The sequence below is a fragment of the Schistocerca serialis genome, chromosome 5 (assembly GCF_023864345.2).
Source record: "Schistocerca serialis cubense isolate TAMUIC-IGC-003099 chromosome 5, iqSchSeri2.2, whole genome shotgun sequence".
In the NCBI taxonomy this organism is placed as follows: Eukaryota; Metazoa; Arthropoda; class Insecta; order Orthoptera; family Acrididae; genus Schistocerca; species Schistocerca serialis.
Genome location: NC_064642.1, coordinates 198919346 through 198933169, shown reverse-complemented (window position 1 = coordinate 198933169; position 13824 = coordinate 198919346). Strand labels below are relative to the sequence as shown.

At 39.9% G+C, this 13824-nt stretch overlaps 1 protein-coding gene across 1 annotated transcript in view; it reads right to left on the bottom strand.

Moving 5' to 3' along the window:
* LOC126480867 (isoleucine--tRNA ligase, mitochondrial) overlaps nt 1-13824 on the bottom strand; it is a 106419-nt gene that overhangs the window by 43844 nt on the left and 48751 nt on the right. Inside the window, exon 4 of the mRNA XM_050104245.1 lies at nt 6143-6291. Within this exon, the coding sequence (XP_049960202.1) occupies nt 6143-6291 (149 nt within the window). The remainder of the gene's footprint in view (nt 1-6142; nt 6292-13824) is intronic.

Sequence of the window (13824 nt, the reverse complement as noted above, 5' to 3'; positions counted from 1 at the left end):
GAATAACCCATAATCCCAAGAACCAGTCACAAACTACAGTGTCCTTAACCTCTCATCTAAAGCACTCTCCACTCCTGAATTATCTGTATTATCTAAGCGTGTCACCTTCAGCCCTAAACCTGCATTTGATCATACTGCTTTGTTGAAGGACCTACTTTCCTTCACACATAATATCCATCAGAAATATCACTTTGCAACCCATTTCCAAAACCTTTACAACAGCAACCCCGATGTCGAACCCTGCCTTGAACAGTTCAGACCACAATCCCAACTTGATCCACCACCACTACCTCAAAATCATCCCTTACAAGCCTCCCAAAAATTCTTCACATCCAGCATTGCTTCACAACCCTTCCTCAGGTTCCTACAATATGACCCTAACCTGTCCTCTGCAGAACTCCAGGCTCTATGTTCCCTAAAAGCTGATGACTCCACCATTATATTCTCAGCAGAAAGAGGATCTACCACTGTAGTACTTGACCGAAAGATGTATGTTAGTGAAGGTCTATGCCAGCTGTCTGACACCACTACAATTCAGTATCTGCCATCAAGATCCCATCCCTGTGATTCAAAGTGACCTGCAGTCCTTCCTTAAAACCTCAGGCTCCTCACAAGGACTAACACCTCAATCCATAGATCTTCTCACCCCACCCAAACAACACACCTCCACCTTTTACCTTCTTCCTAAAGACCACAAACCCAATCATCCTGGCCGTCCTATAGTTGCTGGCTTCAAAGCATCCACCGAACATATATCTGCCTTTTTTGACCAATACCTGCTACCCATAGCACAAAGACTCCCCACATACATCAAAGATACCAACTATTTCCTAAATCGTCTGAAATCTGTGCCTATCCCACTCCCACCTCACACCTTGCTTGTCACCATTGATGCCACCTCCCTCTTCACCAATATCCCCCATGTACATGGTCTGTCTGCTGCTGAACATTTCCTCAATCAGCACCAACCTGATTCAAAAATTATGACATCTTTCCTACTCACCTTAATCAACTTTATACTTACCAACAACCACTACACCTTTGAGGGGCATACATACAAACAGATCAGGGGTACGGCAATGGTAACAATGATGGCTCCTTACTATGCCAACCTATCCATGGGTCACTTGGAAGGGACTTCCTGTGATCCGTTATTCTTTAGCCCCAAGTTTGGTTCAGATACGAACATGACATCTTTACCATATGGACTCATGGTCAGGCTGACCCACTACAATTCCTGGAATCTCTGAATACCTTCTCCCAATCAAAAATTTAACATGGTCCTATTCCAAATCCCATACCACTTTCCTTGATGTTGATGTCGAACTCACCGAAGGGCAGCTACGCACTTCTGTCCACATTAAACCTACCAACAAACAACAGTACTTACATTCTGACCGCTGCCAACCTTTCCATGTCAAATGTTCCCTCCAATACAGTGATGGCACACAAGGCAAATGTATTTGTTCAGATGCAGATTCTTTACAGCAATACACCACCATTCTCACCTCAGCATTCATTACCCCACCAGCCTAGTTAAAAAGCAGATATCCCAGGCCATCACATCCAATCCTGGTACTTCTGATCTCTCCAAAAAACAGCTTCAGAGCACACAATTGGTGACTCAGTATTATCCTGGTTTGGAACGTGTTAATCAGCTACTTCAACAGGGCCATGATTTCCTAAAATCATGCCCTGAAATGAGATCTATTTTATCTAAAATTTTGCCCACCCCACCTAGAATAGCTTTCTGTTGCCCTCCCAATCTCCACAATATTCTTTTCATAGCTTGTGCTCCTTCTGCACCCATCTCCCTACTGTATGGCCCCTACCCCCGTGACTGTCACTGCTGCAAGACTTGCCCTATGCACTCTCCTACCACCACCTATAACAGCCCTGTAACTGGTAAAACATATACTATCAAACGGAGAGCCACCTACAAAATAAAACGTTGTTATGTAAACACTTTTTGGCCTTCTACATCAATATGACTACCACCAAATTATCAATTAGGATGAATGAACACAGGCAGAGGGTGTATACTGGCAACTTGCAATATCCTGTAGCAGAGCATGCTCTTCAACATGACATTCGTGAACTCGGCACCTGTTTCTCCACACGCGCCATCTTGATTCTTCCCACAGACACCAGATTCTCAGAACTCCACAGGTGGGAACTAGCACTATAACATGTCCTTAGTTATCGCCACCTACCTGGTGTTGATTTATGTTAATTTCTTCTATCCCAGTGCTTCTTCACTGTAACTACTCTTTGCTTCCCTCCGTTTCAGTTTTCTATGTCTTTCATTGTTTTTCCCGTCTATTTTTCACTGCCCCCCTTGCACATCTGTTACGTACAATGCACTTAGCTTTCCACTCTTATTAACTCACATCTGATGTTTAAGCATTAATGTCAGTCTGCATATTATCCTGTCTTCCACCTTTAAGCTCTCAGGTTTTCAAATCTTGTCAGATGCAGTCCCCAACACTCAGTCTTTCCCTCTCATCCTGCATGGTAAGTCTCCCCTGACCCACAGTTCTGGGTGACTTTCTGAAAATCTACCACTTTTCCTGGACATCTGCAGTTTTTTTCCTTCATCATTCTTCCTTCCCTTTCAACCCTTCTGCATGAAGAAGGAGGCACTGGCTCTGAAAGCTTGCTAATTACAACCATATTTTATGTGAGTGTTCTGCCGGCATTTGGTGAGTAGATATTTTATCTATCCAATAAAATAATTGTGTGAAATAATTGACTGTTTTTGTTGTTAAGTTAACTGTGGGCATCCCAAGCAGATACAATGAATGGCTAAATGATGAACATGGTCAAGACCTGATACCTCACATAAGTAAAAAAAAAAAAAAAAAAAAAAAAAAAAAAAAAAAAAAAAAAAAAATGAAGATATAAGAAATACATGACAGCAAGGAAAGCACCAAGTAAAAGAAATTTCTATAAAAAGAAACAGCTGTTGATATCCAAAAATATAAACACTGAGAGGAGATTCGCAAAAAGTTACACTTGGAGCATGCCTCTGTGTGGGTGCAAAATGTGGACAAATGGCAAAGACAAATGAATGACAGAAAGCCTTAGAAATGTTGTTTACAGGAGACTGCTTGGGCAAAGTGGATCGATCAAGTTGAGAGCGAAGAAGATGGCAAGAAAAAATATCTAGTAAATAACACAATGAATCACAGAGATTGAATGGTTGGGCTCTGTTAAAACATGAGCTGATGCTGAAAAATTTATTTGAATGGATGATGGAAGGTAAGAAATGTATGGGCAGGGCCTATATAAGACAGATTGTTCATGCTGGTAGGATACAGCAGCTATACTGAAATGACGAGATGAGCTGGAGAGCAAAAATAAAAGTGAAGAAAGGAAATATAGTTTGAATCATTAAACACACAAAAACAGAACAAATAATAAATAAAAATGCGTCAACCCTCTACCATAATTCTAGTACAATGATATCATTTGTTACTTCAGTTTATTAGTTCTACAGCAGTCTACCTCTCCCTCTACTTCCTTCCTTCTTTTCATCTTTCTCCTCCCCTGAACATAGTCCCTTGTCAGGTACAAGCTCAGAGTTTATCCCAGACACCCCTCTATGAATAAAACAGACTCAGCACATATGTATTTAGATCATACAAAAATGTGATATACATTGTGTTTACAATGCAACCAAACTTAGCAAAAATAGGAGATGATAACTAAATAAGCTAGAGTGACAGCAAAAACAGTGACTTGCAAGTAGGCCTAAGTGGAGGAATCCACAATATAACATGCAAAACAATAGTTATACTCCAGTTAAAATAACTCTGACACTGAGATTTCCGTGAGTCGAGTGAGAGGACCAGCTAGCAAAGGTTGAGAGCAGTATGTGTACTCAACCCTATCCTCCATCTGCTTCTGTCTTCTGTCCCCTTCCCTGGTCCCACTCCAGTCTCACATACACCTTTTATATCCCCCCCACCCCCAACTCACTTGCATAGTCCTGTACCTTCTTTCTCTGCTTCTCACTACCACTACACCTACCCCCCTCCCCTCCCCCTGCTCCCTCTCAAGCACAACTCTCCCAATACTGCATCTAGCAGCCCACCAAACTGTCCCTGCCACATCCCTGCACACGGTTCGCACTACATACTACAGTATTGTCCCCTACCCCTAGCCTGCTATGCCACCCCCTTCCTTCCCTGCTGCTTCTGTGTCCCCAGTACCCACTTCAGCTGAGACTGCTACTCACATCAGGGGGCCACTGCATCCAGAGATGTCAGAGTGACTGCGCACACAAGTACTTGTCACTCCATCCCAGATGAAACAACAGATGCACATTAGCTACGAAGATCTAGAGCCACCGCACCCTCTTTGATGTACACAGGCAAGACAAGGATACAGCATCCAGTGCATTTCTTTTCTTCTTCCCTCCTATCTTATTTTTCTTGCCTCTTTTCTTATGTGGTTTTTTTTTAATAGTGCTCGACATTCATTAATCAATTCTTATACTTCTGTCAATATTTTTACACTTCCAGCATAATATCTAATTAAATATGGTAACTTCATCTTTCAAACTGCATGAAGCAGACAAGATGATATTCCGGGCTTTCTGAACAACACTGGTCACAATTATCTCTGTCACTTTTGACAACATGTAAGTTACAGGTGGTGTTTCTCAACATGTGTCATTCTCCAGTGTTAAAAGTGCAGATGTTATACTACTTAATATTACTCTCTTTCAAATTCTGAAGGTGGCAGGGGTAAAATACAGGGATCAAAAGGCATTTACAATTTGTACAGAAACCAGATGGCAGTTATAAGAGTTGAGGGGTACGAAAGGGAAGCAGTGGTTGGGAAGGGAGTAATAGAAGGTTGTAGCCTCTCCCCGATGTTATTCAATCTGTATATTGAGCAAGCAGTAAAGGAAACAAAAGAAAAATTTGGAGTAGGTATTAAAATCCATGGAGAAGAAATAAAAACTTTGAGGTTTGCCGATGACATTGTAATTCTGTCGGAGACAGCAAAGGACTTGGAAGAGCAGTTGAACGGAATGGACAGTGTCTTGAAAGGAGGATATAAGATGAACATCAACAAAAGCAAAATGAGGATAATGGAGTGTAGTCGAGTTAACTCGGGTGATGCTGAGGGAATTAGATTAGGAAATGAGGGGCTTAAAGTAGTAAAGGAGTTTTGCTATTTGGGGAGCAAAATAACTGATGATGGTCGAAGTAGAGAGGATATAAAATGTAGACTGGCAATGGCAAGGAAATCGTTTCTGAAGAAGAAAAATTTATTAGCATTGAGTATTGATTTAAGTGTCAGGAAGTCATTTCTGAAAGTATTTGTATGGAGTGTAGCCATGAATGGAAGTGAAACATGGACGATAAACAGTTTGGACAAGAAGAGAATAGAAGCTTTCGAAATGTGGTTCTAGAGAAGAATGCTGAAGATTAGATGGGTAGATCATTTAACTAATGAGGAGGTATTGGATAGAATTGGGGAGAAGAGGAGTTTGTGGCACAACTTGACTAGAAGAAGGGATCGGTTGGTAGGACATGTTCTGAGGCATCAAGGGATCACCAATTTAGTACTGGAGGGGAGCGTGGAGGCTAAAAATCGTAGAGGGAGACCAAGAGATGAATACACTAAGCAGATTCAGAAGGATGTAGGGTGCAGTAGGTACTGGGAGATGAAGAAGCTTGCACAGGATAGAATAGCATGGAGAGCTACATCAAACCAGTCTCGGGGCTGAAGACCACAACAACAGCAACAACATTACTTCATTAGCTGCTGATGAGAGTGTGTACTGTGCAACAATCTGATGTTACAAACCAACAGTACAAGGATCATTTTCACAATGTGCCTAGCTTCACTCTTATCTAATGGAGATGTAGTCTTATACCTAAAAGACACAACACACAAATGCTGACAATGTGCATATATGTCAGGTGATTTTTAAGTTTTGACACAAGTTAAAGCATACCGTTTCCCCTTGATAATGGCCATACAAGCAAAACTGTAATAGTGAGAAGTTCAAATAAAGAATTTTATGGTCAAAGGTGGCCACGATGCCTTTTACAAAATTTCACATGACTATGAACAACATTTACGAGTACTTAAACAATAATTTATACACTATGTAATAACATACCTTCTCAAACATATCGTAAAATTTCTTAATCTGGTTTTTCACATATTTCTTGTCAAATGTGTGATAAGAATGGTCCCAATCACCCATTACTCCCCACGATTTAAAAGTTGTCTTCTGATTTGCAATAGCAGCTTCAGCAAATTTCCGTGCTGAAATGAGATAATATATACTCAAATGCTGCTCTTATTGTCAGCATAAATAACTTCAGTGAATAAAGAACTTTTAGTGATTTCCACAAACTATCTAGAGAAGAAAAAAATTTTGCAAATAAAAAAAAATAACATGCACTATTTTCTTCTGAAAACAAAAATTCTTTCTCATATTTTCACAGCAAAATTGTACAAATTTCTCACTGCATTTCTGCAGAAGTTTTGTCACTTACAAAGAGGATGCACAGTAACTTCCCCGTTTTCAGCTTCTGGCACTGCACACAATAATGTCTGCTGGTGTTCAAAAGTTTATCATGGAAATATGCAACTTATTGTCAACAACTGAACTAATAGAACAACATCACAAAGTGTCAAGCAAAAGGAAATAATGCAAGATTAGTGCTTAATGCCCTACTGACACCAAGGTCACTAGAGATGGGGTACATGTTTGGACTGGGAAGGGGGAACAGCTGTATCTTTTGAAAGCAGTCATCCCAGCATTCACCTAGATCAATTTTAGGAAATCATGGTACTGCATCTGCTTGGGACTATAAAATGGTTCAAATGGCTCTGAGCACTATGGGACGTAACAGCTATGGTCATCAGTCCCCTATAACTTTTTTTTTTTTTGGTCATCAGTCTACTGACTGGTTTGATGCGGCCCGCCATGAATTCCTTTCCTGTGCTAACCTCTTCATCTCAGAGTAGCACTTGCAACCTACGTCCTCAATTATTTGCTTGACGTATTCCAATCTCTGTCTTCCTCTGCAGTTTTTGCCCTCTACAGCTCCCTCTAGTACCATGGAAGTCATTCCCTCATGACTTAGCAGATGTCCTATAACCCTGTCCCTTCTCCTTATCAGTGTTTTCCACATATTCCTTTCCTCTCCGATTCTGTGTAGAACCTCCTCATTCCTTAGAACTACTTAAACCTAACTAACCTAAGGACATCACACAACACCCAATCATCACAAGGCAGAGAAAATCCCTGACCCCACTGGGAGCTTGGGACTATACTGCTCTGCATACCAGGCCAGTATTGTGGGCTGCTGGTGGCTCTCCAGAAAGATGCAAGTAAACAGCCCACATCAATACAAGTCACTGAACTGTTTACATGCCTAGTCTCAAACAGCTCGGATTGCTTACCTTGTAGCTTCACATAGCCTCTGAGGTAATTTGGATACCAGTGTCACTTCCCCTTTTCCTGTCCCAGTCATGAACAGTTTGCGGGAAGAATAATTGTTGGTAAGCCTCCATGTGAGCTCAAAGTTCTCTGATTTGATCTTCCTGGTCTTTTCATGAGACACATGTAACAGGAAGAAATATATTGGTTGACTGTTCCAGGAACATACGCTCTTTTAACAATTAACCATACCATGATGCAGAATGCCTCACTTGCAGTGTCTGCGACTCCAGTTGGCTGAGCAACACTGTGACACTCTTGCGCTTACTAAATGAACATGTAATGAAATAATCTGTTCTTCCTTGGATCTTCTCTATTTCCTCTACCAATCCTATCTAGTATAGATCCCAGACTGATGAGCAGTACTTGAGTATTGGTCGAATGAGTGTTTTGCAATCTACCTCCTTTGCTCATAGTCTACATTTCCAAAGATTCTTGCAATGAAACACACTCTGGCATCTGCCTAACCCGCAATCAATTTTATGTGGTTGTTTCATTTCACATCGCTCCATACACACACACACACACACACACACACACACACACACACACAGAGAGAGTGAGAGAGTGAGAGGGAGAGGGAGAGAGAGAGAGAGAGAGAGAGAGAGAGAGAGAGAGAGAGAGAGAGATGCTTTATGGAAATAATTGTTTTGCAAACATGTAATCATACTACAATACTGAGTCTTTCTGTTTATATACGTGCAATATGTTACATTTGTTTTTGTTGAAGGTCAACTGCAACTTGCTACAACAACCGTCAATACTCTGAAAGTCCTCCTGCATTTTGCTACACTCCTCCAGCTTTGCAACTTCTCTGTACACCATACCATTGGCTAAAAACCTCATGGATCTTCTGACTTTATCCACAACATCATTTATCTATACGTATCATTAAAAGTAATGGTCCTATAAAGATCCTTGGGGTGAGATGGAAGTTACTTTTACAACTGAAGATTTTTCCCCATTGAGAAGGCCACACTACGTTTTGTTTGCTAGAAATTCTTCAATCCCCTCTCATAATTGGACTGACGTTCCATATGCTTGTAATTTGTTCATTAGTCAGCCTTCCAGAAGTCAATAAACATGGCATCAATTTGTCCGCCTGTATCTACTGGTCTCGTGGATGAACAGAGAAAGCTGGGTTTCACAAGATCGTCTTACTGCGCCACTTCTCTCAGTCAATAACAGGCTACACAACGTGAATTTTCATATAGTTAACAGTACATGGTTACCATGTGAAAAACCTTTCTATTACCAAAAAATTATTCTTAAAAAATTCAACTGATATTCAAAGTATGTGAATGCTACAAAGAATTTAATTTGACATGTAGCATCCAAAGTATTGAAATAATTTAGTAAATGTGACAGGTAACAAATGAATACTAGTGGGCATACTGGGTATGCTATCCCTCTCTCTTGCACGTCGTGTATTTCACCTGTTTTTTTTTTTTTTTTTTTTTTTTTTTAACCTTATCCTACAGGGCAAGTCAAAGTTAGAAGGAGGTACAATAGTGGATACCGTAACATGTGCTGACAATGGGTGCAATAAAGCTCCCACTAGAGCTCCTATGTACCATTAAGGTTAGAATTCGCTCTTCCTTGGTATTAAGATGTTATAAACTTGTGATCAATGACACAAATGTGGTAGGGAAGCTAGACAATCTGAAAATGGAAATGCAAAGGATCAATCTAGAAGTAGTAGGTGTCGGTGAAGTTAAATGGAAAGACGACAAGGATTTATGGTCAGATGAATATAGGGCAATATCAACAGCAGCAGGAAATGGTATAACAGGAGTAGGATTCATTGTGAATAGGAAGGTAGGGCAGAGGGTGTGTTACTGTGAACAGTTCAGTGGTAGGGTTGTTCTTATCAGAATTGACAGCAAACCAACACAATTATAGTTCAGGCTGCAAGCTGAAGATGAAGAGATAGAAGAGAAAGCATTTGAGGATATTCAAAGGGTAACACAGTAAATAAAGGGATATGAAAATCTAATAGTCATGGGGGACTTGAACGCAGTTGCAGGGGAAAGAGTAGAGGAAAAGGTTATACGAGAATATGGGCTTGGAATATGGAATGACAGAGGTGAAAGGCTAATTGAGTTCTGTAATAAACTTCAGCTAGTAATAGCGAATACTCTGTTCTAGAATTGAAAGAGGAAGAGGTACACTTGGAATAGGGGTGTTACAGGAAGATCTAAAATTACATCATGGTCAGCCAGATATTCTGAAATCAGATACTGGATTCCCTTGGGTAACAGAAGAAATACTTCAGTTGATCGATGCAAGAAGGAAGTACAAAAATGTGTAGGGAAATTCAGCAATACAGAAATACAAGTTGCTGAGGAAGTGCAGGGAAACTAAGATGAAATGGCTGCACGAAAAATGAAACAAAATCAAAAAAGAAATGATTGTCGGAAGGATTAACTCAGCTTATAGAAAAGTCAAAATAACCTTTGGTGAAATCAACAGCAAGGGTGGTAACATTAAGAGAGCAATGGGAATTCCACTCTTAAATGCAGAGGAGAGAGTGGAGAGCTGGAAAGAGTATGCTGATGGCCTCTATGAGTGAGAAGATTTGTCTGATGTGGCAGAAGAAGAAACAGGAGTCGATTTACAAGAGATAGGAGATCCAGTGTTAGAATCAGAATCTAAGAGAGCTTTGAAGGACTTGAGATAAAATAAGGCAGAAGGGGTAGATAACCTGTTTGATCTGTGCATTGAAGAAGCAATGATGGAAATAAAAGAAAGGTTCAGCAGTAGAAATAAAATTCACGGTGAAAGGACATCAGTGATACAATTTACTGATTACATTGGTATCCTGGATGAAAATGAAGAAGAATTACAGGATCTGCTGAATCGGATGAACAGTGTAACGAGTACAGAATATGGATTGAGAGTAGCTGAGGAAAGATGAAAGTAATGAGAAGTAGCAGAAATGAGAAGAGCAAGAAGCTTAACATCAGGGTTGATGATCAGAAAGTAGATGAAGTTATGGAATTCTACTACATAGGCAGCGAAATAACCAATGACAGACAGACCAAGGGGGACATCAAAAGCAGACTAGCACTGGCAAAAAGGACATTCCTGGTCAAGAGAAGTGTACTAGCATCAAACATAGGACTTAATTTGAGGAACAAATTTCTGAGAACATACATCTGGAGCACAGCAGTGTATGGTAGTGAAACATGGACTGTGGAAAAACTAGAATAGAAGATAATTGAAGCATGTGAGATGTGGTGCTACAGATAAACGTTGAAAATTAAGTGGACTGATAAGGTACGGAATGAAGAGGTTCTGCGCTGAATTGGAGAAGAAAGGAATATGTGGTTGGTTGGTTGGTTGTTTGAGGTTAAAGGGACCAAACAGCAAGGTCATCAGTCCCTTGTTTCAAATAGACTCCATTCTGCTAACGGGACATCTCAGTATAGTCAGAAAATAAAACGGATAAAGGGGAAACGTAAAAGGGCAGTCACGTTGTCATTAGTAAAAACAAATGAGGGAAGTTGGCAAGAGAACGAACCCAACACTATGCTGAAACAGCATAGGCAAGACCACCTGTGACTTAAAAGGTACAACTGCTATAATGCAGAAAGTACGTATGGGAATAGAAAAACTAACCAAGCCTTAAAAAGAAGGGGTGAAAACAGAGTAAAAGGGAAAGAAAAGAGGATTCCGGTCAGGGAGGTGAATCGGGAATCTCTGAACACTGCCTACAGTGGGAGACACCCAAACACTCACCGCCCTGCCCCAACACCAGAGGGAGATTAAAAACTTTAAAACTGAGAATAAAGGAATATGTGGAAAACACCGACAAGGAGAAAGGACAGGATGATAGGACATCTGTTAAGAGATCAGGGAATGACTTCCACGGCAATAGAGGGAGCTGTATAGGGCAAAAACTGTAGAAGACAGAGACTGAAATGCATTCAGAAAATAATTGAGGACACAGGTTGCAACAAGTGCTGCTCTGAGATGAAGAGGATGGCACAGGAAAGAAATTCATGGTGTGCTGCATCAAACCAGCCAGATGACTGAAGACTAAAAAAAAGATCAACGGCTATCCTAAATGAAAGTCTTTAGCCTGAAGATATAGAACATATTGATGAATTGGGAAGGTCTGACCACTCACAATTATCATGTGTTCTCTCACAAGAACAATTTCTTGGTTTAACTCAAGTGGGCAATGCTATGCAGGACATGAAAAGCTGTGATGGGATTGATCTTATGGTGACATAATAATACACGAGTACTGACAGCCCAGTCATTGGTATAATTAATTTCTTTGATTGTTCATTCGTCATTACTAGAAGGGCATTCTGTTAGTAAAATGGTGAATGGCCTTTCAGATCTGGATGCACAAATTTTAAGTCTAAAAGATTTTTGTGCTGCAACACATGTTAAATATAGTTACCAACTTTTTAGGAAAGCTGATCCAGTTGCTGTAGAGACTTTTGTAAACCTTATCAAGGAACAAGAGTGGCAAGATGTTTATAGTGCTGATACAGTAGACGATAAATATAGTTCTTTCCTCAAGACTTTTCTCGTGCTCTTTGAAAGTTGCTTTCCGTTAGAACGTTCAAAACAGGGTACTAGCATAAATAGACAGCCTGGGTGGCTGACTAAAGGTATAAGAATATCTTGTAGAACAAAGTGGCAATTATATCAAAATGTTAGAAACAGCCACAATCTAAATGCAATAGCCCATTACAAACAGTATTGTAAGGTGCTTAAAAAAGTTATTAGGAAGGCAACAAGTATGTGGTATGCAGATAGAATAGCCAAGTCTCAGGATAAAATTAAAACCATATGGTCTATGGTCAGTCGTAAAGGAAGTGGCTGGTCTGCAGAGACAGGTCGAGGATATAGAATCAGTATGTAGTGGGAATGTCCGTGTTACTGATAAGTCGCATATACGTACAGTATTTAATAATCACTTTCTGAATATAGCAGGTGAACTAAATAGAAACCTAGTCCCAACAGGGAATCATACAGCGCTCGTAGAAAAAAGTGTTCCGAGACTGTTACCTGAAATGCTCCTCCATGATACTGACAAGAGGGAGATTGAGTTAATAATTAAATCACTAAAGACCAAGAACTCTCATGGATATGATGGGGTATCTAGCAGAATACTGAAGTATTGTTCCATGTATGTTAGCCCAGTACTTAGCCATATCTGTAACTTTTCCTTTAGGAGTGGTTGGTTTCCTGATGGATTAAAGTACTCGGTAGTGAAGCCACTTTATAAAAATGGAGACAGGGATATTGTTGATAATTATAGACCTATTTCTATGCTATCGGTGTTTGCTAAAGTTATCGAGAGGGTTGTATGTACAAGGTTACTGCAGGATTTAAATTAACGTAATTTGCTGTCAAATGTACAGTTTGGTTTTAGAAATGGCTTAACAACTGAAATGCTATAGTCTCTTTTCTCTGTGAGGTTTTGGACGGATTAAATAAAAGGTTGTGAACATTAGGTGTTTTCTTTGATTTAACGAAGGCTTTTGACTGTGTTGACCACAAAATATTACTGCAGAAGATGGAACATTATGGAGTAAGGGGAGTAGCTTACAATTGGTTCGCCTCTTACTTTAAGAACAGAAAGCAGAAGGTAATTCTCCGCAATATTGAGAGTGGTAATGATGTTCAGTCCCAATGGGGCACTGTTAAATGGGGCGTTCCCCAAGGATCGGTGCTGGGGCCACTGCTGTTTCTTATTTATATAAATGATATGCCTTCTAGTATTACAGGTGATTCAAAAATATTTCTGTTTGCTGATGACACCAGCTTGGTAGTGAAGGATCTTGTGTGTAATATTGAAACATTATCAAATAATGTAGTTCATGAAATAAGTTCGTGGCTTGTGGAAAATAATTTGATGCTAAATCACACTAAGACTCAGTTTTTACAGTTTCTAAATCACAATTCAACATGAACTGATATTTTAATCAGACAGAATGGGCATGTTATAAGCGAGACGGAACAGTTTAAGTTCCTAGGCGTACGGATAGATAGTAAGCTGTTGTGGAAAGCCCATGTTCAGGATCTTGTTCAGAAACTAAATGCCGCTTTATTTACCATTAGAACAGTATCTGAAATAAGTGACATTTCAACACGAAAAGTAGTCTACTTCGCATATTTTCATACGCTTATGTCATATGGTATTATTTTTTGGGGTAATTCTTCTGATTCAAAAAGGGTATTTTTGGCTCAAAAACGGGCTGTTCGAGCTATGTGTGGTGTAAGTTCGAAAACCTCTTGTCGACCCCTATTCAATAGTCTGGGAATTTTGACATTGCCCTCACAGTATATATTTTCTTTAATGTCGTTTGTTGTTAGCAATATTAGCT